Source organism: Lepus europaeus, chromosome 4 (genome assembly GCF_033115175.1).
Source record: "Lepus europaeus isolate LE1 chromosome 4, mLepTim1.pri, whole genome shotgun sequence".
Lineage (NCBI taxonomy): Eukaryota > Metazoa > Chordata > Mammalia > Lagomorpha > Leporidae > Lepus > Lepus europaeus.
Genome location: NC_084830.1, coordinates 161,067,999 through 161,092,760, shown reverse-complemented (window position 1 = coordinate 161,092,760; position 24,762 = coordinate 161,067,999). Strand labels below are relative to the sequence as shown.

Below are 24,762 nucleotides of genomic sequence, written 5' to 3'. Positions count from 1 at the left end.
GTGTGTGTGTGTGGGGGGGGAGGAATTCATGATGTCCCAAACTGATCTTTCCTCTCTTACCCTTTTCCCCTCTTCATTTCTTTTTTGTAATAGAACAGAATGTTTCTTTCAGGCATACTCCGGTTCTCTGGTTCATCTCGAGGTGCTGCATCTTATACCTATCCATATTAAAAGGATAATTTTACCAAATTTAAAACACCCCAATAGAGTACTTTTGTAATTCTCTGCAGTAAAATGAACAAAACTCTGTAATTTTCTTCATGGAATTAGCAGAGGCTGCTGGAATTTTCTAGCCAAAAGAGATCTTAGGTGGATTTGGCATGAATTCTTTAATGTCATGATGCTGAAAGTATGAGTAGCACAAGAGAATAGAAAACTGGATTTCATCAAAATTAGAATCTTTTATATATTAAAGGACATTATCAAGAAAGTAAAAGGACAATCTACAGAATGAGAAAGAGTATTTCAAATCTTATCTAATGAGGAAGTTTTATCTGGATTGTATAAAGAATTCTTCTTACTGAACAACAAAAGAGTATGTAAGTTAAAATGGGCAGAAGATTTGGAAAGACATTTCTGTGAAGAAGATACACAAATGGCCATGAAACATAGGAAAAGATGTTGAATATCATTAATCACTAGGAAAATGAAAGTCAAAACCACAGTGAGATATCATTTCAGGTCTATTAGGATGACTTTTTTTTTTTTTTAAAGCAAAATGAATGTTGGTGAGTGCTTGAAGAAATTGGGATGCTTGCATATTTTTGATGAAACTGTAAGCTGGTGCAGCTGCTGTGGCAGTGAACTGGGTAGTTCCTTCGAAGTTTTAGTGTAGACTTGCCCTATGAGGGTACAATGCCAGCAGTAGGTGTGTACCCAAAAGAAATGGCAGCAAGGACACACACAAGTCCATGCTCCTCACAAAGCACCCCAGCTCTGTGCTGCAGCAATTAAAAACCTGGGAAGTCTAGGAACAGAAATGCGTATCCCATAGTTCTGGAGGTTGGGCAGTGCAGTGCACTGCTGGGTGTCTGTGAGGGCCTGCTTGCTACGTTCTCACTCGGGAAGCCTTTCGTAATTGCCCCATCCCCTCCTTGAGGACGCTGCCCTGCAAGCATATCACCCGCAGGTCCTCCTAACAGTACATCTGCGGGTGAGTGTCAGCGTGTGAGTATGGGGGACACTGTGAGACTGTAGCAAACCCGCATGTCCACAGTGGGTGAGTGGGTTAACAAATCGTGGTGCACACGCACAGTGGAACACTGTGGAGCCATAGAATAAACAGAGTACTTATATATGTTATGATGTGGATGAACTTGGAAAACATAGTGCTGAGTAAAAGACACCAGACACGAAAGGTCACATGCTGCGTGTTTCTGTTTGTACAAAATGCACAGTTAGGCAAATCCGTAGAAACAGAAAGCATAGGGGGCCAGCACTGTGGCGGAGCGGGTAAAGCAGCCACCTGCAGTGCTGGCATTCCACATGGGCGCTGGTTCAAGTCCTGGCTGCTCCACTTTCCATCCAGCTCTCTGCTGTGGCCTGGGAAAGCAGTGGAAGATGGCTCAAGTCCTTGGGCACCTGCACCTGCGTGGGAGACCTGGAAGAAGCTCCTGGCTCCTGGCTTTGGATCGGTGCAGCTCCGGCCATTGCAGCCAGTTAGAGAGTGAGCCAGTGGATAGAAGACACCCCCCCACCCCCGCCTCCTTCTCTCTCTGTGTAACTCTGACATTCAAATGAATAAATAAATCTTAAAAAAAAAAAAAAAGTGTGTTGAAGTTGATTTCTTCTGAGAGGATTCGTTCTGAGAGGAGGAGCGTGGTGGGGCCAAGAGGCGCGGAGTCCCCACACAGACCCCAGGAGGTGGGTGAAAGCAGGCCAGAGGCGAGCAGCCCGCAGACTCGTTTATTTCAGTTGGTATAGCAGCTTATATAGCCAAGGCAGCCAGTTGGGTCAAGGGGTGGTCTATGCCCCAACCAATCACAGCCTGTTGCCAGGCAGTTTCCAAAGCCAACCAATCACAGCCTGTTGCCAGTCAGGCTCTGTTGTCATAAGGTTTCTGAAGCCATCCAGTCACAACCTGTTGTCAGTCAGGCTCTGTTGTCATGTGGTTTCCAAAGCCATCCAATCATGGCCTGTTGCCAGGCAGTTTCTGTTGTCAGCGGCCATCTTGGCATTACCTTCTCACCTTTTCATGACCTTCTCACCTTCTCATTCCACCACATTTCCCCTTTTTTGTTTATTTTTGAGCAACGGGAGGCCTGATTCTTGGTCATACCATTGTTGACCTCTTTTCCATGTGGTCTCCATATGCGGCTGTGCCTGTCTTAGGTTGTCCCCCAGGGGATCTTACCCGTCATTGACTAACCAGCGCTCAAAATGGGAGACCACAGGAGAGCTTCTCAGATGGGGGTAGGAATGAGGAACAGTGGTAATCAGGAATGGTATGACCACACGCAAAAGTGTATTAGCAGTTGTTGGGGTCTGGCAGGAGGGAAGAGTGTAGAGTGAGATCTTAATGGGTATGAAAATGCTCTGGAATTAGGTAGTGATGGCAGATATATGGTGTTGTGATTGTATTGAAAGTCACTGAATTGCACACTTTAAAGTGGTTAAATGGTCAATTTTAAAGAGAGACAGAGACGCACAGAGCACTGCTTACCACTAGTTAGAAATTAATACGTCAGTCCTCCCAGTTTACTGGGAGAAAACTCATGCCCAGTGAGAGTCAGTGATTGTTGAGTATTGGCACATGGATCTAGTCTGTCACGGTCGATGGGACACTGGACTTAGAGTTTGGATTCTTAGAGTGTGGGAAAGAGTCGCAGTCTTTCTATGGTGAGTTTCCCACTATGAGAATATGGTTAGGATTACCTGTCTTACAGGGTGAGTTAAATGAGGTTAGTGTCTACACAGTGGCTTTCACATAGTAGCCACCCACTGTTCGTGTTAACTGGTTGTGAATTTGCAGGCTGTAGTTGACGTTGTTAAGCACACGTGCTACTCTGGAGGATATTTTTTAGAAATATTTTGGAGGATAGTTGAGTACTGACTTGGTGGATATGCAGTAGTTCCTTCTTTGAGAAAAAAATTCTGTAGCAGCATATTCTGCTCTGTAATTGGCTGTTTAGAATTGAGACCGACTTGTTTGCAGCCATCATTTTTAATGAATTCCTGTTTGCTTTCTCCTGATTAGCAGAAGTGGTTTCTGAGTGCCTACAGAGGAAGAGCACGGCTTCCTTATTTCTGATGCTGTGTTATCGGCCGCTTGAACTCCCTGTGGGATTTTTTTTTTTCCACCTTTACTGATCTTCCCAGAGAGAAAGCTATGAGAAGTTGACAAGGGTAGTATGGCGGTGTCCAAACCATGAGTGTAGTTTTCGATTATATTGAACTATCCTTGCTTTTATAGCACCTTTCTAGGTTAAAATACTTTGTTTACTTAATAGCTTTCAGCTGGCTAAGTTAAATGCTTTACAAATATTGAACCTCAACACCCTTTTGAAACAGGCATACGATAGTCATTCTGTGTTGTTACGAGAGTAGGAGAAGGGTATTCAGTTTTCAGTTCTATAGTAAGAAGAAATTGCTGAATAACATGCTGCTAGTTATAGCATGAGCTAATTTTAAAACAAGAAACTTAAAGTGCTTTCTTATGTGAATAATGGTCAGATTTCATCCATGTGGATTTTCATCCACATTTTAATTTGATTATTTTCTTCTACTCTTGATAATAATATGCACTGACATCTTTTGATTCTAAAGTATAAGAAAATATGTAAATTTAACTGTTCATCTAAAACAGTCTTATTGAACTATTTAAATTTACCAAATCTTTTTGTTTAGACAGATAAGCTAAACAGTAGTTTTGTTTTGCCAGTGAATTTTTTTTTTTTTTTGACAGGCAGAGTGGACAGTGAGAGAGAGAGAGACAGAGAGAGAAAGGTCTTCCTTCCGTTGGTTCACCCTCCAATGGCCGCTGCGGCCGGTGCGCTGCGCTGATCCAAAGCCAGGTTCTTTCTCCTGGTCTCCCATGCGGGTGCAGAGCCCAAGCACTTGGGCCATCCTCCACTGCACTCCCTGGCCACAGCAGAGAGCTGGACTGGAAGAGGGGCAACTGGGACAGAATCTGGCGCTCCGACTGGGACTAGAACCTGGTGTGCCGGCGCCGCAGGTGGAGGATTAGCCTATTGAGCCGTGGCGTCGACCATCAGTGAATTTTTTTTAGAGATTTATTTATTTATTTGAAAGTCAGAGTTACACAGGGGAGAGGCAGAGAGAGAGAGAGAGGTCTTCCATCTGCTGGTTCACTCCCCAGTTGGTCACAATGGCTGGAGCTGTGCCGATCCGAAGCCAGGAGCCAGGAGCTTCTTCTGGGTCTCCCATGTGGATGCAGGGGCCCAAGGACTTGGGCCATTTTCTACTGCTTTCCCAGCCATAACAGAGAGCTGGATCAGAAGTGGAGCAACCGGGTCTCGAACTGGAGCCCATATGCAATGCCAGTGCTTCAGGCCAGGGTGTTAACCTGTTGCGCCACAGCACCGGCCCCACCAGTGAATTTTGTTTCCAGAGTTAGAAAAGTTGCATAAAAGTTATTTAGGCAAGGGTCAGCACTGTGGCATAGCAGGTAAAGCCACCACCTGCAGTGCTGGTATCCCATATGGGTACCAGTTCTCGTCTCAGCTGCTCCACTTCTGATCCAGCTCCCTGCAAATGTGCCTGGGAAAGCAGTGGAACATGGCCCAAGTACTTGGGTCCCTGCACCGGTGTGGGAGACCTGGAGAAGTCTCCTGGCTCCGGATTGGCCTAGCTCCATCTGTTTTGACCACTTGGAGAGTGAACGAGCAGATGGAAGCTCTTTCTCTCTTTGCCTGTGCCTCTCTGTAACTCTGCCTTTCAAATAAGTAAATAAATCTTATTTTAAAATATTTTTTATTTATTTGAAAGTCATAATTACACAGAGAGAGAAAGAAAGGCAGAGAGAGAGAGAGAGAGAGAGAGAGAGAGAGGTCTTCCATCCGCTGGTTCACTTCTCAGTTGGCTGCAATGGCTGGAGTTGTACTGATTTGAAACTAGGAGCCAGGAGCTTCTTCCAGGTCTCCCATGCAAGTGCAGGGGCCCAAGGACTTGGGCCATCTTCCACTGCTTTCCCAGGCCATAGCAGAGAGCTGGATCGGAAGTGGAGCAGCCGGGACTCGCACTGGCGCCTGTATGCCGGCACTGCAGGCAGCGGCTTTACCTGCTACATTACAGCACTGGCCCCATAAATAATTGTTAAAAAAAAAAGTAACAGGCATTTTAGATGGGCATGGTAATGATTGCTAGTAAAGCTACTGCTAAATAGTAGTGTTTGCATGCTTCTTTTTGATATACGTAAGAGTTTCATAAGCAAAGTATTACCTAATGTGATTGATTTTTGCGTATAAGTTCTTTTAAAGATTATTTATTTAAAAGAGTTAGAGAGAGAAAGAGAGAGAGTGAGAGTCATACAGACAGAGATCTTTCATTCGCTGGTTCGTTCTACAAATGGCCGCCACAGCCAGGGCTGGGCCAGGCTGAAGCCAGGAGCCAGGAGCTTTCTCCAGGTCCCCTAAGTGTGTGCAGGGGCCCAAGGACCTGGGCTGTTTTCCACTGTTTTCCCAGGTGCATCAGCAGGGAGCTGGATCAGAAGTGGAACAGCCTGGACTCAGACTGACGACCATATGGGATGCTGGCACTCTAGATAGCGACTTCACCCTCTTCGCCACAGCACCGGCCCCACAAGTATATTTCTTGCATGGTAATCTCGGGCTGACATTTGGCCTGGTGGATAAGATGCCGGTTGGGACACCTCTGTCCCATAATTGAGTACCTGGGTTTGATACTCAGTTTTTTGATTCTGGCTTTCCATGGTTGTGGACCCTAGTAGGTGGCTCAGGTGGCTGGGTTCCTGCTGCCTACAGGGAAGATCTGGATTGACTTCCAGGTTGCCCTCTGCGTGGCCTGACCCTGGGCCTTGTGGGCATTTGAGGGGTGAGGCAATAGATGGGAGTTCATTCACTGTCTCTCTCCCACCCTCCCCAAATACCCCTTCTCTCTGTCTCAGATAAATCACTGATTACATTTAATTAAAAAAAGATGATAATTTTTAGAGATGGAGGGATATTATAGGTTAAGATATAGAAAAAGTTTAAAAATGCAAATTAAAATGTGGCCTAATTGATAGTAATTCCTAAAAAGAGAAAAACATTTCTTATATGGAAATTTTATATCAAGAAGTAATCCCAGAATTTGCCGTGGGTCACTTTGGTGTGACTTGTGTTGGCTGTCTCTGGTGTCTTCATAACATTGCATATAATTTGCAGGTGGCTGAGAAACCTTAGTGTTTCTCTGTGAGGAAGTGCTGCCACCTTCTCTGTTTCTAAATTCTGAGTGGTCTGGGGTGGTGGTAGAGCTGATCAAAGATGAAGATCTCTGTAGCTACAATACAAGGGACTTCAAGAAGTACGGGGAAAAATGGAATTAAAAGTTGAGTTGGAGCAGCCATTTGGCATAGTTGTGCGGTGTTGTTTGGGATGCCCGCATTCCATGAAAGAGCACTTGGGTGTGAGGCCTGGCTCAGCTCCCAGTCCCACCCACCTGCTAGTGCGCACCCTGGAGGCGCACGTGGTGGCTTAAGCCGTTGTGTCCCTGCCACCCATGTGGGAGACCTGGATTGAGTTTCAGGCTCTCAGCTGTGTCCAGGCCTAGCTTCTGTCATTGTGGGCCTCTGGGGAGGGGCCAAGCAGACAGGAGTCTGTCTTTCTCTTGCTCTCCTATCCCTCTGCCACTTAAAGGAAAGAAAAATAATAGCAAACCATCACAAGAAACTGCTGGAGAAAAGTCATGGGGCTGCCGTGGACTTACCTAAAAATGTGGTGCTGAGATCCAGTGGGCACTTTTCCAGGGAACAGCCCCCCTTTCTGGAACGGTCTTGTCCCTGGGAGGTGGTCACGCTCAGGGCAGGCAGGATCTCAGCTTACTTACTCGCACTTTGGGTAGTTCCACTACAGAGAAATCCAGGGCGATCCGGTCTCACTTCTCCAAATCCTCGTTCTCCAGTACTGTGAGAGCACACCCCCAGGAGAGAATCAGCTCTTCTGCATCCAGGCCTTCAGGGAGGCCGTTCACTCTTCACAGCTGGCTAAGAGTAAGTCACCGGCCTCAGGGAGGCTTCATGAGAGTCCGAGCAGAGTGTAAGAGGGAGACAGTAAGGGGCTTCACTCAGAACAGCGCTCGGACGTGACCACTGTGAAATCATGGTGACTCCTGCATGAAACTGAATTATTTTCAGTTTTTCTGGATCAATAAAAGAAGTGAGCCACTTGTTCATTTTGAAGATCTAATAAGACAAGGTTTAAAACTATATAGTGCAATTAATATTATCTGTTATCACTGTCTTCTCAATCATTTGAATGTGGTAGTATCAAGTTTATGGTTGCAGTTTGTGAATCTAGACACCTCAAGAAATTTTCAGAAAATGGAATTAAAACATAAATTTATTTTGATGCAAACTATTGAAATATATGCTTATGTTGGATCTTCAAACAGTTTGTGGGAAATATATATTACAGAAACAAACAGATTTCAGAAAGTTTTGTACCACAATAAACATCTTTTTTTTTAAGATTCATTTTATTTGAAAGGTAGATTTACACAGAGAGAGGGAGAGGCAGAAAGAAAGAGACCTTCCATTCATTGACTTTTTTAAAAAAGATTTATTCTTTATTTATTTGAAAATCAGTTACACAGAGAGAGGAGAGGCAGAAGGAGAGAGAGAGGTCTTCGATCCAAAGGTTTACTCCCTAATTGGTCTCAATAGCCGGAGCTGTGCCAATCCGAAGCCAGGAGCCAGGAGCTTCTTCTGGGTTTCCCACGTGGGTTTTGGGCCATCTTCTACTGCTTTCCCAGACCATAGCAGAGAGCTGGTTTGGAAATGGAGCAGCCAGGTCTCAAATCAGAGCCCATATGGGATGCTGGCACTTTAGGCTGGGTGTTAACCCGCTGCGCCACAGCGCCAGCCCCCATTCATTGGATCACTCCCCAAGTGGCCGTGACTGCTGGGGCTGGGCCATACTGATGCCAGGAACCCAGAGCTTCTTCCTGGTCTCCCCGGGAGGTGCAGGGGCCCAATCACTTGGGCCATCCTCCACTTTCCGAGTGCATTAGCAGGAACCTGGGTCGAAAGTAGAGCAGCTGGCACACAAATCAGCGTCCATATGGGATGCCAGTGTTGCAGCAGCAGCCTTAGCTGCTAGCCACAATGCCGGCCCCAGCTTATCTTTCTTAAATTCATCCTTCCTTCCTTCCCTCTGTCCCTGCTCTGTCCCTCCCTCCCTTCATTCATTCCTTCATTCATTTGTTCCTTCCTTCCGTCCCATTCCTACCCACCCCCTCCCTTCCTCCCTTCCTTCCAAGAGACAGAAAATTGAAAAGTCTCCTATCTGCTAGTTCACTCCCCAAATGCTTGGAACAGCCAGGTCTTGGCCAGGCCAAAACCAAGAGCTCGAAATTCCATCCCGGTCTCCCACCTGGGTGGTAGGGACCCAAGTACCTGAGCCATCATGGCTGCCTCCCGGGGTGCTCATTAGCAGGAGGCTAGATTGGGAAGAGTGGGGACTTCACCCCCAGGCACTCCTGTGTGTGTTGCGGATGTCCCGAGTGGTGTCTTGACCGCTGGACCACACACCTGCCCCAACCTCCATGGTTCCTTGTAACTGTGCCCCTGGTTTCATCTGCAGGACCAAGCTATACTGACTGTACTTGGAGAATGTTTGCCAGCTGAGAGACTGGACATGAAAAGCAGTTGTATTTCCCAAGTCAGCAAGTCCTGGCCCCTCTTTTTGTTTCTAAATTTTTCCCGTGACTGTTCAGTGTTTCTTTTTCTTTCTTTCTTTCTTTTTGTTTTTTCCTGGAGCTCATAGTTTTCTTGCTATATTGCCTCACCATGTACAGCTGAGAACTGCCATTGGGCCTTTAACCTTCAGCCTAGAGGTTCAGACAAATTGCAGTGTTCATTAAGTAGATTTCCCATATCCTGAGTTGCAGGATTTTTTAGATTATTTTGTACCTACAAATCACACGTTCTGCTTTTTCAACTTCTGATAACCCTCTCTCAAATTTTTTTCAACCGTTTTCCAAATTTGCCAGCAGTTTGCTCACTGTTTGTCGAGCCCCAGGTTACTGGTTCCAAAGCTAATACCATCTTTTTGCTTTTTAAAATATGGCCAGACCTCACTCCTGGTGCCTTTGGTTAGCTGTTTTGCTATGTAGCGTACACTCCAAACTCAGTACCATTTGTTACTGTTCATGCTCTGTGGGTGCTGGTGAGGCGTGGCCAGTCTCTTCTTTCAGCCATTTGCCGGGACGAGTTCAGGATGACTTTGTGCAGTGCGGGCCTGTGAGGTCTGTGTTCGTGTCCATCATCACAGAGCAGGTTGCCCAGCTTTTTCACTGGTGCAGAGGGCGTGCGGAAGGACGCCGGCCCTCTGCAGCCCAGACGCCCGGGTGTCATTGTTGTCTGTTGGCCAGAATTAGTCAAGATGACAGGTCAGCTTTGGCCAGAGGGAAACAGATGCTGATTGTTGACGGAAGACGTTGGAGATGTTGCAGAGTCCAAACTCAGAGATCGTGTCTACAGCCGGGGTGAACAGTTGGGGTCGCCTTTCCAGTTTGCCAAAATATATTTGTGTAATTTTAAGTTTTTGCACCATTGACATGCCCACTCGTGTATTTAAAGTTGTGCTTGATCCACATCATTTCTGAGGACCCTTTTGGGGAGTTCTAAATGTGTGTGTGTGTGTGTTTCCCTTTGCTGGTCACTTTGCGTGTTTTTCTTGGCCGTCTGAAGCTCTGTGCTGTGGGGCAGGGGGAAGTGCCTCCACAGCCCGAGCTCACCGTTCTGCAGTGCCGCTTCTGCCAGACTCATTGCTTTGCTGTTAACTCTCCTGTGCCTGTAAGCAAATATTCTTAAGTTTTTTCTACTTGTATTTTTCAAGTTTTTCCAGCTAATCTTTGTCGGGAGAGTTGGTCTTGATCTTCAGTCCTGTGGCATTGGTTCATTCCAATGTTAGTTTGGTAGTTCTGAGTTTGATGATTCTGACAGATTTGGGGATCCACATCTCAAGCTGTGAGGGCTCATGTGCATGAAACAGAGACCTTGCTGGAAGTGTCGTTGGCCTTGCAGGCAACTGTCATGTTTTGTAATGTTTGACAATAACAGGTGCTCATGTCTCTTACAGTCCTGTCCCAGGGAATGGAGGCCAGGTCACCGTGTTCACTAATTAAGTCCAGGAAATTTTATTTCTCCTGTGGGTAATCATTTGCATTTGACAGAAATCACTTACAATATGGGTAAATTGTCCATATAACAATGTATGATTTCCTCAATGGGAGTCAGTGACAAAACCAAGAAGAATATTTCACTTAAAAGTTTTGGAGCAATGTAGGTCACTCTATCTTGTCAGGTATAGTATATCACCTGGATAATGTTAGCGGTGCCATGTAATGTCCGGTAGATCAGTTAGGATACTGTGAGACTACTTCAGAAAGTTCACAAAAAATGCAGTGAAAAAGTGAGATAATTTTGCTGTAAAAAGTTTTGAAATCCATGAATACAGCTTTTTTTTTTTTTTTGTAATATGTATTTCCGTGAATTTTTTAAGACCCCTCATATTTAATCTTCTGAAGTGGTAATTTGCCACAATTTCAGTATGAATGTTATTTCATAAAACCGTGAACTTCACCTCCCAGTGATGGTTTAGAGTGCTCGGTGTCCAGTGAGTGTGCTCTGTTCTGAAGACATTTAGTCACCTTGGACATGTGATGGACAGTAATTGGAGACAGTATCCCATGTGGTGCCCGAGAACCTGATATGTTCATGATGCAGAGTTCAGTTCCAAGTGCAGGGGCATGAAACAGCAGGGAGTTTTATTCCCCTTTGTTCCTTCTCTAGACCTGGATGCTGTTCTGTGCCTGCTGAGTAGGAGAAACTAGAAATAGAGGTACAGGTGGGACTGCCATCGCTGTTCAGATACGTGTATTTCAGAGCGGTTAGGGCTTCTGTGGGTCACTGAGGACAAGCCTTGACTTCTTTTTTTTTTTTTTAATGTGAGTTTGTTTGAAAGCTCAGCTGAAATTCTGGCATTGATAATGAGCTATGTCTGTTGTATATTGACCGTCAACTAGTATTAGGCTCTGTTCCTTTTAATTAAATGTGATGGATGAGGCCAGAGAGATGGCACAGCAACTGAAGATGGATGAGTCTCTTAGGGAGGAGATAATACATCTGTCTCTTTAACAGCTGGTTTGATTTTCTCAGATTTTATTTGAAGGAAAAGCCTGAGGAAGAACTACTGTCTGTGAAAATACAAAGTAATACTGAAAACAAACATATCGATAAACTTGATTTTCTTTGTCCTTGGAACCTTGGCATGTAGAACTTGGCATGTAGAACTTCCATGATTTCATTGAAGGCAAGGTGCCTTCTTGTCACCCCGTACAGGAATTAGGAGTATGTAGGTTCTGTGTCCTGCACTTTCTTCTGGGGAGCAGTGTGAGTCCGTGCAGTTGTCACAGCTGGAGCACCTGTGCTGTTCTGTGACAACAGCGTTAGTGTGAGGCTGTTGGCTGCTCTTTCTTCAGAAGGCCTGTTTCTGATTTTGATGTTATGACCCTGTATTCTTTTCCATGTTAATTTTCTTTTTATTTTTTAAAGTGATGATGGCAGATCATAAATCCTTAAAAATGTATTTTTTTAAAGATTTTATTTATTTATTTGACAGGTAGAATTAACAGACAGTGAGACAGAGGTACAGAAAGGTCTTCCTTCTGTTGGTTCACTCCCCAAATGGCTGCAATGGCTGGAGCTGTGTCAATCCGAAGCCAGGAGTTAGGAGCTTCCTCCTGGTCTCTCATGTGGGTGCAAGGGCCCAAGCACTTGGGCCCATCCTCCACTGCCTTCCCAGGCCACAGCAGAGAGCTGGACTAGAAGAGGAGCAACCGGGACTTGAACTGGCACTCCTATGGGATGCCGGCGCAGTAGGTGGAGGATTAACCAAGTGCGCCATGGCGTCGGCCCCCAAAAATGTATTTTTAAAAAGTAAATGTTAACAGTCCCATGAATCCAGCAGAAGTGTGTGTGTGTGTGTGTGTGTTTATTATACTGGTTTGTGAAATCTAGAGGTCCGGGAACCACGGATTTAAGAGAGAGATCAAAGGCCTTGGATTCAGCAAACATAGTTTAAATTCTCTGTGTGTTATAGTTCTAATCTTTGATATCTCTAAATGGGGACGTGAATATTTTATTTCCTAATGAATCAATGAACAAAATACTATGGTAATGAACCTTCTGTTTCTACACTGTCAGTTTTTGCAAAGAATTAGAAGCAAAGTTTCCTAATCTCATGATATATAATTATAACATATACTAATCCAAATACGTGCCCTTTATTGTTTTAAAATATTTTCATGCCTTATTCCATTAGTGCTTCTAACTAGGTATGCTATATTGGAAGCATGTTTTTCCAGGAGGGGGTAACTGAAGCCATGATGATTAGTGACTCGCATAGTTAGTCGTGGTTAGTAAGTGGTAGCCAGAACCGGATCTCAAGGTGACTAGTGTAAGTTGTCTCTTTTTGTACCTGTTACTGTTCTTTCTGACAAAAGCAGCTTTATTAGGACCTAGTATGTTTTAAGCATTTTGCTTTTCTCTCTTGCCTCGTGTGAGACGTTTCAATCCTTATTCTTGTGAGTTTCCTACAGGAGAGGGTGACTTACCCAGAGTCACGCGAGTCACCACGTAGTTCCAGCGTGAGTGGAGCTGCCTGCCGCCCTCCAGGAACCCTGGGTGCCGGTGGAACGGAGAGTCAGCCAGGGGCAGTCCTTCCTGGTGTGGACAGGTGGGGTCAGCCCACACTCTGTCTTGCAGGTTTAGAATAAGAAAGTTTCTTTGATTAATATATTTTAGAGAACATTTTCAGATTGGTTTAAACACCTGGAGATTTCCATGTAAAGTAATTCAGCCGGACAAAACATGCAAATATACATGTCACTATAAATATATAGTGTGAGTTTCTGTATAACATTTTAGTTTGGCTTGGGCTATAACCTTAGTTGTGTCTGTACTTAGCTCCCAAGATACCACACCAGACTGTGACCTAACCCAGCAGGTTTCGGCAGATTTCTTTGCTGTGAGAGAGCATGTGTCTGTGTTGGGAATGGAGGGATCGTTAACCACGCAGCTGACTTCCTAGCCTGAAGAGAGGACCTCAGTTAGGGGAGTGTGACTGATCCTGTCCTCTTGTTGAGGAGCAGGCCACAGGTGAGAGGGCGCTCCAGGCCGGTAAGTGTCCTTGTTCAGCAGGAAGTTAGAAAGTAGCCTATGTGTGTGTCAGGGACCGAGGGGAAAGAAAGTCCGTGGAACAGACAGGAGTGTGGCGGTCTCTAGCAGCTGGGGAGTCACACCTTGGCAGCAGCCCAGAAGACCCCAATAGCTTTACAGGTGGTTCCAGCCTCCCCCTCAAGGAACGCTCCCCAGGAGAATCCTCTGCCCAGGCCAGGTGGGCTGCAGTGTCTGGTAACATTAGATGGTGGGCTACCTAGGCTGATAACTGTGTGATAAAACCTTGGGGGAAATTTCACTACTTCACACCAGCAAACCCTTTGCCCAGGAGAAGAGGGAACGAGGAGGGAGAAACCGTGGGGAGAACTGGCCCCCATTCCCTTATAAGCCCCAGTCTGAGCAGTCCTTTATCGGATGCCCCCCTAGTCTGTGAGATACACTCTCCTCATTACTGGTTCCATGAAACTAGGCTAGCATGCTCACTGCTGCTATGTGTCTCACATCTGATTTCTTTTTTGGGTAGCCAATCTCTGGTGACATCCGTGTTATGAAATTACTCTGGCTTTGGTTTTTGACTCTGACAAGGGATGAAACTGACCACAGTGCAGTTTTGGTACTGTTACTTTGTTACTGTAAATTAGTGACCAGCCACTCCTGTGCCCGGTGCGTGCTTGGTGTGTTCCTCTCCTCTGCTGCCATGACACAGTGCTGTGGAGTGGTGTCTACAACACTGATGTGTGTTTCTCCCAGTTCCTGAGCCCAGGGGCCAGCAAACGTGGATCATGGGGAGAGCTGTCTTCTCACTGTGTGCTTCCTGTGCAGTGTGGATACAGGGGAGCGCGCGCGGGTGTGTGTGCTAGCTCTTGGGTATCTCTTACTATAAGAGCACAAATCTTACTACACTAGGGCCCCACCCTTCTGGCCTCATTCGGTCTTAATTGAATTTTGGGTATGCAAACATCTGCCTTGTAGCACTGGCTACCCTGTTTCTGCTCTGGAGGTGGGTTCCCATTTCCCTTCTGTGATCAGATTGCATTTTGGGGACTACATTGCTGTGGGTCAGGTGTGGTGGCAAACTTGCCAAGATGCCAGTCTGACATCCTTGGAGCTTCCCGCATCCCCTTGATATTGGAGGGCTGAGGGAGCCAGCACACAATGTTTCTGTAGTTTTACTCCTTGTCTAGTGCTTTTACCTCTGAGGACTTGAGTCTGTTTCTCTGTAAAATGGTGGTACTATTTGTTCCACAAAGGCTTTTAAAATATAATTCCAGTTGACACATTGTAATCATATATATTTGGGGGATACAAAGTTCTTACTGTTGATGGTGTTTTAAGGGAGATCATGTTGTAAGCTATAAAATAAGAAGCAGAGATTAGTTACTTTTTGTGAAGATGTACAGTAAAGCCTATGGACTTGAATTCACATCTAATTCCAAATTTGAGACCTGCCCATTTTCCAGGATAATTGTAGTCCTGTGTGGTCAGGCATTCCAGGGAAAGTTCCAGCAAGTTTTGTTAGCATCATCTCCAGCAAATAAACAGAATGCTTGCTTTGTGTGTGAATGATCACATTTAACTTGGGCGCCTATGGTTGGTGTGTAAAATAAAAGATTTTGCTCAGTGCTATGTCCAGAGCATACAAAAGAATAACCTGAGACCACAAAACCACATCTCTTAGGCTAGTCATTTTGTACAGTACATATGAAGGAGTGTATAGGATGTTAAGGAAATACCCCCATATTAGCTTACCAGCTGGCATTGTTACAGAGAGAAAATTTGATGCAACTTTGGATAGTTACAGGAGTAGGGGAGATGTTACTTATGTTGGTCAGAGACAAAAGGGAGAAAGGAGTAGAGAATGGTGAGGAAGAGAGGGAGTACATAAAGAAAAGTTCTGTGCTGGTGCGAATTGTATTTTGTAGGGTTGTTAATGCTGCTTTTTGCTCTCACTGTGCCGCTGCCAGTCACCAGGGGCCTGTAGCTTTTCGGTTGTAAAAAGCACGGAGGTCCTTCAGCTTCGGAGAACTTGCTGAGACTTACGAGTGTTTCGTTTTTATAAAAAAGAAAATTTAAAAAAAGTTTTTATGGTCAGAGTTAGAGAGAGAGAGAGAGAGAGAGAGATTGAGATTGGGGGGGGGGGAGGGAGGGAGACTGAGACAGAGAAATCTGGTTCACACCTCAGATGACCGCAATGACTGGAGCTGAGCTAGTCTGAAGCCAGGAGCCAGGAGCTTCCTCTAGGTCTCCTTTGTGGGTGCAGGGGCCCAAGGACTTGGGGATCCTCTGCTATTTTCCCAGGCACATCAGCAGGGAACAGGATGGGAAGTGAAGCAGCCAGGACTTGAACCGGTGCCCAAATGGGATCCGGCACTGCAGGCGGCGGCTTTACCAGCTAAGCCACAGCACCGACCCCCTTACTAGTGCTTTACGTTATCTGCCCCAGGTAGGAAATACTTAGCAGCTTTTTCCTCAGTCTTACAGTTTTACTGAGCTACTTTAGAAAAGAGAGCGGAGGTCCGACGTGAAAGGTTTCCTTTCTGTGGTCTGGGTGTGGTATCAGGCCTCCTGGATGCCTTCCTGGTGATGGCGGCCCTGGGGAAGCGAGATGCAGGGAGCTGCGCTCCCGGGTCCTGCCGCATAGAAGCAGTTCCAGTGACCTAAGTGGCGCACGTGAAATAGTGAGGTTTTGGAGCTTAAGTCACTGTTCAATGGTATTTCTCTGTTATTCTTGCAGAAACTTGAATAATGCAAAGATTGAGTTAATATGAAAGGATATCTTTAATAATTGTATGTAATACTAGAGCTTTGACTTTTATAAGTTTGTGAAATTTAAACTACTTAATTATGGCAGTATTATTGTCTTCATTTGCAGTTAATAATAAGTTAGTACACATAACCTTCTGTTTGTGGTGTATGTTTTCTTTTAATATATAATGAAAATACTTAGGTAATAAATGTTAAGGTCAAGACAAAGTCATATAATATCTCACAGCTCCCTCTTGTTCCCTATTTATTCCATTTTTAAAGCCGTTTACAAATGAAAACGGCCGTGTTAATACCCTGACAGTAAACTTGATTTCGCAGAAATCAGGAAATTCCAAAGTTATACTTCCTCTGGAAACCCTGTTTTGACAATATTTCTGTAAGTGTAGTGATTTTCAGTTTTCCTGTTATTTATATATATCCTCTAAAATGTTGTATAAGTCCAGCAATCTATGCTGAGAGTATAAATTCTGGAATTTCCTGACATTTAATATTTTCACTTTCTGTTTTGCTTTTGTGGGCTGGATCATGGAATTTAATTTATATATTCAGTATAAATATATGTTCAAGGAGCTAGTAGTTATTTTCAGGCATCACATTGTGAATTTTTTTTTTTTTAAGATTTATTTATTTATTTCAAGAGTCAGAGTTACAGAGACAGACACAAAAACACACATACACACAACCTTCCTTCCTCTGATTCACTCCCCAGATGGCCACAACGGCCAGGGCTGGACTAGGGCTGGGCCAGGCCGAAGCCAAGAGCTTCATCTAGGTCTCCCATGTGAGTGGGAGGGGCTCAAGTCCTTGGACCATCATTCTGCTGTTTTTCCCAGGTCATTAGTAGGGAGCTGGATCAGAAAAGGAGCAGCTAGAACATGAACTGGTGCCCGTTTGGAATGTTGGTGTTGCAAGCAGTGGCTTTACCCACTATGCCACTACACTGGCCCCTTGAATCATTTTTCTGAAAGATGGTTTGCATCCTGGAAATTATTTGGCATTTGGTATTTGCCCTTCACTTTTAGTGGCTTTCCATTTTCACTTCCCTATTTAAAATGAGAAGTCCTTTCAAAATTCCACGTTGGTTCTTTGTCCTCAGTAGAGGAGTTATAGTTTCATATATCATCCCCTCTCTAGATAAACTATGGAAATACAGATTGCCTGTGCTGACTGAAGAAGCTAATACGTCTTTGTTAATGCATTGTTGAACTTTTTTTTTTTTTTCTGCAATGAGGATAATCAGCACACTAAGCTGGATACATTCAGCAAACCTCTTGAAAGCTTACCAGGTGCCAGTACTCCTAGATGCGGGGGCCGCAGTAGTCAGTGTGAAGCCCCCCACTCCGTAATGCAGTCAGGAGGAGATGGGTGAGACTGGAGTGCCGAGGCAGAGGTGATCGGGTCCTGGGATGCTCTGGAGGTTAAGATGGCGGGTTTATTCATAGGGATGGAGTGGGAGAGACTGTGGGTCGTAACTGTGGCTCCAGAGCTGACCTGGATAACTTTGGTGCCTCCACTGCCTGTAGCTGTGTTGACAGAAACGCGGTGCTGGCTTTTCCCACGTGGTGGCCTCCCAGGCTCAGTGTGTATCAAGCCAGCAGTCTGAAGTAGCCCATTCTCTTCAAAGAGATAGTTCCTCAATGTTTACCAGACATTTGAAACCTTTAACTTAAAGTGGTGGGTCACCTTTTTCTTTCTTAAAGACAGTTGTCTTCTATAGCAGAAGTGCAGCTTCCAGCCCGCTGACCAGGACACGAGGAGAGGTCGTTGGCGCAGGACGAGTCGCGCTGTTCCGGGGCTTCTAGCTCTCCTCTCACTTGCCTCAAGCCAGTGTCACCTCAGGAGGGCATCTCCTGCCCCATTTCAGACACACCCTTCTTACTTCCTGTCCCTTGCCTCGTTTCCTTTGTCTCTGTGGTATTTGTCATCATCTGCCCTGCTGCGTTTGTTTCTTTTGTGTCTGTATCACTCCAGCAAAACATAAGCTCCATGAAGGCAAAGGCATTTTGTCAGCACTGTCGTCTCAGTGGCTAGAGCCGTACTTGACAGCGTGGTTGATGGATAATAACTCTGTGTGATTGGAGGGAATAAATGGTTTTGGGTGTACCCTCTTGTCACGTGTTGATTGCTTAGTCAGTGGTAGCAGGAAAGGAATAACAGGCATTGCTGTTGGGAATGGAAATGCTGCAGCGATTATGGGAAACGTACGGTGACTCATCACAAATATATACAGAAGTGGGCATTGGGCCCAGTGGTGTCCCGTGTTGTAGTACCTGGGTTCCATTCCTGGGTCCAGTGTCCCATGTTGTAGTACTAAGGTTCCCATTCCTGGCCCCCGGTGTCCCGTGTTGTTGTACCTGGGTCCCATTCCTGGCCCCCAGTGTCCCGTGTTGTAGTACCTGGGTCACATTCCTGGCCCCCAGTGTCCCGTGTTGTAGTACTTGGGTCCCATTCCTGGCCCCCAGTGTCCTGTGTTGTAGTACCTGGGTCCCATTCCTGGCCCCCAGTGTCCCGTGTTGTTGTACCTGGGTCCCATTCCTGGCCCCCAGTGTCCCGTGTTGTAGTACCTGGGTCCCATCCCTGGCCCCCAGTGTCCCGTGTTGTAGTACTGAGGTTCCCATTCCTGGCCCAGTGGCATCCCGTGTTGTAGTTCCTGGGTCCCATCCCTGGCCCCCAGTGTCCCGTGTTGTAGTACCTGGGTCCCATTCCTGGCCCCCAGTGTCCCGTGTTGTAGTACTGAGGTTCCCATTCCTGGCCCAGCGGCGTCCCGTGTTGTAGTACCTGGGTCCCATTCCTAGGTCCAGTGCAGCTCCAGTTCTGTGTGATGTGAGACTGGGGAGTGGTGGTGATGGCTCAGGTTACTGTGTTCCTGCCACACACATGGAACACTTGGATTGTGCCTCCCAGGTCCCAGCTTCCAGCAGGCCTCGCCCCAGCCATTGTGAACATTTGGGGAGTGAACCAGCGGACACATGCTCTCTCTCAGCTTCTTCCTTTTTCTCTCTCAAATAAATAAATAAATAAAATTTAAAAATTATGTGTAGAATTGCTGTCTGATCTGTCAGCTCTGCATCTGGGTGTATACCCAGAAGAAGTAAAGTGGGGGACTCTTATGTGTAGAGTTGCTGTCTGATCTGTCAGCTCTGCATCTGGGTGTATACCCAGAAGAAGTAAAGTGGGGGACTCTTATACACCCCCCTTCCCAGCAGCAGGATTCATAGAGCTGAGAGGTGGAAGCAACCAGAGTGCTGGATAAAAAGATGCGAACCAGGAGTCGCAAAGGAGATGGACATAGAAGTGAAGATGGTTTTATTCAGGTGCAGAATAGCGGCAAATCAGGAGACAGAGACCAGAGTTTGGAAACTGCAGATCAGGGAGGTTATAAATTTCGCAAGCCCCTGAAACGTTCTGGCCAGGGCCATGGACTGAGGTCGGATGAAGCCCGGAGAACGGTTTCGTTTCAGTTCTCGACGCAGCGTCTGGGCAGCAGTGTATCCCGGAGGCTTGCAGAGAACGCGGCTTTCCTTTGGCCACTCTGCATTTCGAGTTTTATTTTATCAATGCATAATGGAATATCATTCAACCTTAAAAGGGAATGAAATCAACGTGGATGAACCTTGGAGGCCCTGGGCTACGTGACACAAGCCAGAAACGATGTGAGATTTCCATTTTATGACCCAGAATAGTCACAGAGACAGGACTGGAGTGGCGGTGCTGGGCTTTCCGGGGCGTGAGGCCTGGGGCTTTAGTGTTCAGTGTGCAGGTTCCAGCAGGAAAGGGGGCCTCCGCGGTGCTGGAGATGGGTGCTGGTCATACTCAGAATGGCTAATTTGGCAAATTGTGTGTTTTGTAAATTTTACCACAGTTGACAAACAAAAAAGAGGAAGGAGAAGAGAAGTAAAAAATGGGCCTGCAAACAGGTTGGTGGGAGTCTGAATCTCACCTCGGCCTTGAGCTTGTTTGCTGCTGCAACCCAGGCTTTAATGCGTGGACCCTGGAGCATGCGACGCAGCACCCTCTGAAGCGGGAGCTTGCCAGCAACACGCTGAGGCCTGGACGTTTGAATTTCATTTCTAGGTTTCAGCTCATATTACTAGTGGTTATTTTCCTTTATTATATATGTCAGATGCCTAGCCCTTTAGGTTGTACTATTAATAGTTTCGTTTCATTTTCTTATTTCAAAAATGCTCCCTAGTTATTAGATCCCAGTGTTATTCTCAAGTAATATGTTATTATTTTTTGACTCTTGCCAATCTATCTTTGAGTCTATAGTCAGAAGACAGAAACCAGCAAATGATTTAAACAGCAAACCTCTCATATAAAGAGTTACTAAGCTGTGATAGCTGAGTAGCGGCAACATTCAGAGAGAACCGCACAGGGCTGAAGGAGAGCGTTCAAGGAGGGAGCAGCTTGCAGAGGGGCCTCCCCAAGATGGGAGCTCAGACATCCTGGAAGGGTGTGAGTGTAGCTTACTGGGGCGGGGCAGCCTCTGGGGCATGGTCAGGCTGAGGAGCCTGGGGGCGTGGAGAGATGGTCAGGTCCCACCCAGACGGTGTCTGCCTGGAGAGCCTTGGCAAGGGCATCAGAACAGGATCCGAGGGATGAGGAAACCCTAATGCGGACAGGGAGCTTGGGTGGAACAGAAGTAAGCTGCAACATTTGAAATGGAGTACGAGAAAGGAAAGAGACTTAAGAGACAACTTATTTTTCTGTCTTCTCTAGCCCCCATCTAGACGTACCAAGTACCGTCCATGCGACTTCCATTAGCTGAAGTGTATGTCATATTCCTCCCAGCAGACTACATTATTCTCCTGAATTATCTTTTACTGCCTTCAGAATCTTCCTCTATCAGTCTGATGTCATTTTTCTAAAATTAAGTTCTCATATTACACTTTATTGCTTGAAATTTCTTGGTGAGGGCTGGGTCTGTGGCACAGAGGTTTAAGCTGCTGTGTAGGATGCCCACACCCCATGTCAGAGTGCCTGGTTACGTCCTGCCACGCTGCACTTCCTTCTAATGTGCACCCTGGGAGGCGACAGGTAATGGCCTCCCGTGGGCAGAGTTCCTACTACCCACATGGGAGACCCATGGCATCCTGGCGTCAACCTGGCTCAGCCTTGGCTGTTGCAGCCGTATGGGGAGTGAACCAACAGATGGAAAATCAGGCAGGCAGTCAATCCCCTACCCTTGTCTGCCCTTCTCTCTGTCAACACTGTCTTTCAAATAAATAAATAAGCTAAAAAGTCAGTGGTTCTTAGGTCATCACTCTGCTGAATAATGAGGCTCTCTGGGTCAGATCTCTGCCCACTAGGCTTAATTTTCGTGCCACTTTCCCCTGTGTACCTTCTGAATTTCAAACCTTGCTTGCATATTTGTTTCCTCTAGATCCCTTACCTTTGTATCGGGAAAAATCTACTGATTCTTTAAAGCTGAAGGGGCGTGTAGTCTTGTTCTGTTTGCCCAGCCTTCCTGCTTGCTGGGTGACCTGTTGACCTTGGTCACACTTCCGTTTGTTTGTACCTGTCTTATCCCATGGTGGAACTGAGTTCTCTCCCTCCCTCCCTCCCTTCCTTCCTTCCTTCCCTTCCTCCTTCCCTCCTTCCCTCCTTCCTCTTTCTTCTCTCCTCTCCTCTCCTCCTCTCCCCTCCCCTCCTCTTTTCCTTTTTCTTTTTCTTAGATTTATTTATTTATTTGAAAGGCAGAGTGAGTGACAGAAAGAAATCTCTTCCATCTGCTGGTTTACTCTTCAAATGCTTACAATAACCTAGGCTGGGCCAGGCTGGGCCAGGCTACAGCCAGGAGCCAGGAACTCCATCCAAGTCTCTGACAAGGGTGTCAGGGCCCAAGGACCTGGGCTGTCTGCTGCTGCCGTCCAGGCTTGTTCGTCGGAAGCTGGGTTAGCAGCTGACTAGCTGGACTGGAATCACCCCTCTGATGGGGGTGCTGGTGTCAAAGCAGCCCTTTAACCCCCTGCACCTCAAGGCCGGAGCCCTTGTTTCTTTATTCACTTTTTTACTCCTGGTATTTAATGTATTACATAGCACATGGAGAGTTTGCAATATATGTTTGTTAGGTGAATAAACAAGCATTCTTGTCTTTAATATTTTTACGCAGGTAATTTGATTATCTGCCTTAACTTAAAAGAGTAGGGTTCAGAAAGATGTCATACTTGTTATTTAGACTTTGTGTATGTCATGCTCAGAAGAGAAATAATATCTTTGATAATCCTTACATTTCCAGTGCTCTCGGTAGAACAAGCTCGAGGTAAGGGAGGCGAGGTGCCCGTGAGCCAGCTGCCTCAGTGCATGTGGGGGTTGAAAGCAGAGAACACTTCAGCCTGGATTGTGTTCTTTTATTCCTTCTAATTTCCAGATCAAGTAGAGAAATATTAATTTATTGAGGCCTTGCTGTGTGGCAAGCAACTGTGTTGTATCTGTGATTCTAGGCTCTCTTCACCTTTGACATTCTATATTTAATTAGAAATTAAGCCTTAAGCAAAACTTATTATAAATAATTGTATGTAGGTAATTATGTTAAATATTTTAACATATTATAAAATTATCACATAAAATACAAAAAAACAACTTAAATGAAAAATATGCTGCAGCACCTCAGGATACCAAAAATGTATCTTTAGATATGTCTGCATGGGGCCAACGCCATGGCTCACTTGGTTATCCTCCACCTGCGGTGCCAGCATCCCATATGAGCACCGGGTTCTAGTCCCGGTTGCTCCTCTTCCAGTCCAGCTCTCTCTGCTGTGGCCCGGGAAGGCAGTGGAGGATGGCCCAAGTGCTTGGGTGCCTGCACCCGCATGAGAGACCAGGAAGAAGTACCCGGCTCCGGGCTTTGGATCGGTGTAGCTCCGGCCGTAGCGGCCATTTGGGGGGTGAACCAACGGAAGGAAGACCTTTCTCTCTGTCTCTCTCCCTCACTGTCTAACTTTGTCTGTCAAAAAAAAAAAAAAAAAAAAAAAAAGGTATGTCTGCACATGTGCATGGATGTGGGCATTTTTTTAAAAGATTTATTTATTTATATGAAAGTCAGAATTACACACAGAGAGAGGAGAGGCAGAGAGAGAGGTCTTCCATCTGCTGGTTCACTCCCTAATTGGCCGCAACGGCTGGAGCTGCGCTGATCAGAAGCCAGGAGCCAGGAGCTTCTTCCGGGTCTTCCCACGTGGATGCAGGAGCCCAGGGACTTGGGCCAATTTCTACTGCTTTCCCAGGCCATAGCAGAGAGCTGGATTAGAAGTGGAGCAGCTGGGACTCGAACCGGCGCCCATATGGGATGTTGGCACTGCAGGCGGTGGCTTTACCTGTCACGCCACAGTGCCAGCCCCTGTGGTCATTTTGATGATTTGTGAAGTGGCACATAACTAATATAGGTGATTGCTCCTTTTTTTTGAATTCCTGTCTCTAAAAAAATTCATTGTTATTGTAGCAGGATTTATGTACTGAGACAAGACACCAAGGCCTTTTAGTGGAAAGTAGTCTTATTATCTTAGCATGAAGGCCAGGTAGAATTTCTTATCCACAAGCCTGAACTCTGAACAAAGAGGGCTTTTTCTTACATTTCTTTGTTATATTCAAAGAGGGTTTAGCCTCCTTGTCTCCCTTTTACGGTTCCATGCGTACCTTTGATTGGGTATTTTAATGTTACATGGCTGCCACAGGACTGATAGAATACTGGGTGAAGGTAGTCCTGATGGCAGTTTCTCCACACACATGCTGAGTTGGCTGCTGGGTTAACATCATTGATTGCTCTGTGCTAAGGAGCAGAACCTGACATGGTTTCATAGACGCAGACAGGGACTACAGTTGAAGCATTCACAGGCAAGTGGGCAACAACTACATTTCACACCGAGGACAGAGTCTTCACTTTTTCTTCTTTTGACCTTGAAAAGGCCTCTACCACAACTTGAATCATGTCAGTTAGAAACAAGTTTAATTAAAAGACAAAGTCCTCTGCCACACTGTAATGCCTAAGACCATTTAAAATAACAGTATCAGGACAGACAGCCTCTAGGAATTTATTTTCTAGCCTGGATGAGGAAGACATTTTGCAGTTACCTGTGCTTTTATAAGCCTTATGGAAAATTGGTTTGACCAAAGTTTTTCACAAAGAGTTTGATGCCCTGAAATACAATAGTTATCTGGGGGCTGGCACTCTGCCATAGCCGGTAAAGCCACTGCCTGCAGCGCCGGCATCCCACATGGGTGCCAGTTCGAGTCCCAGCTGCTCCATTTCTGAACAAGCTCTCTGCTATGGCCTGGGAAAGCAGCATAAGATGGCCCAAGTCCTTGGGCCCCTGCACCCATGAGGGAGACCCGGAGGAAGAAGCTCCTGGCTCCTGTCTTTCGATCAGCACAGCTCCAGCAGTTGCAGCCAATTGGGGAGTAAACCAGTGGGTGGAAGACCTCTCTCCCTCTCCCTCCCTCCCTCTCTCTCTCTCTCTCTCTCTCTCTCTCTCTGCCTCTCCTTCCGTGTGTAACTCTGACTTTCAAATAAATAAATAACTAAATCTTTTTAAAAAGATAGTTACCTGTAGCTGAAAACATGCTCTAGAATGTATTCAGATACACATCCTCCTTTCCCAAGAGTTAGAGAAGATAGCATTGTTTGTGTTAATCCTTCA

General features: G+C 45.9%; 1 protein-coding gene across 3 annotated transcripts in view; it reads left to right on the top strand.

The window, feature by feature from the left end:
* COMMD10 (COMM domain containing 10) overlaps positions 1 to 24,762 on the top strand; it is a 195,147-nt gene that overhangs the window by 50,007 nt on the left and 120,378 nt on the right. The window contains exon 6 of one of the 3 annotated variants that reach the window (XM_062189283.1): positions 1,529 to 1,733. The exons of the other annotated variants lie outside the window; for them this stretch is intronic. Within the exon in view, the coding sequence (XP_062045267.1) occupies positions 1,529 to 1,663 (135 nt within the window). The 3' untranslated portion in view covers positions 1,664 to 1,733. Of the gene's footprint in view, positions 1 to 1,528; positions 1,734 to 24,762 lie in introns of those variants that run through there. 3 annotated transcript variants of the gene reach the window in all.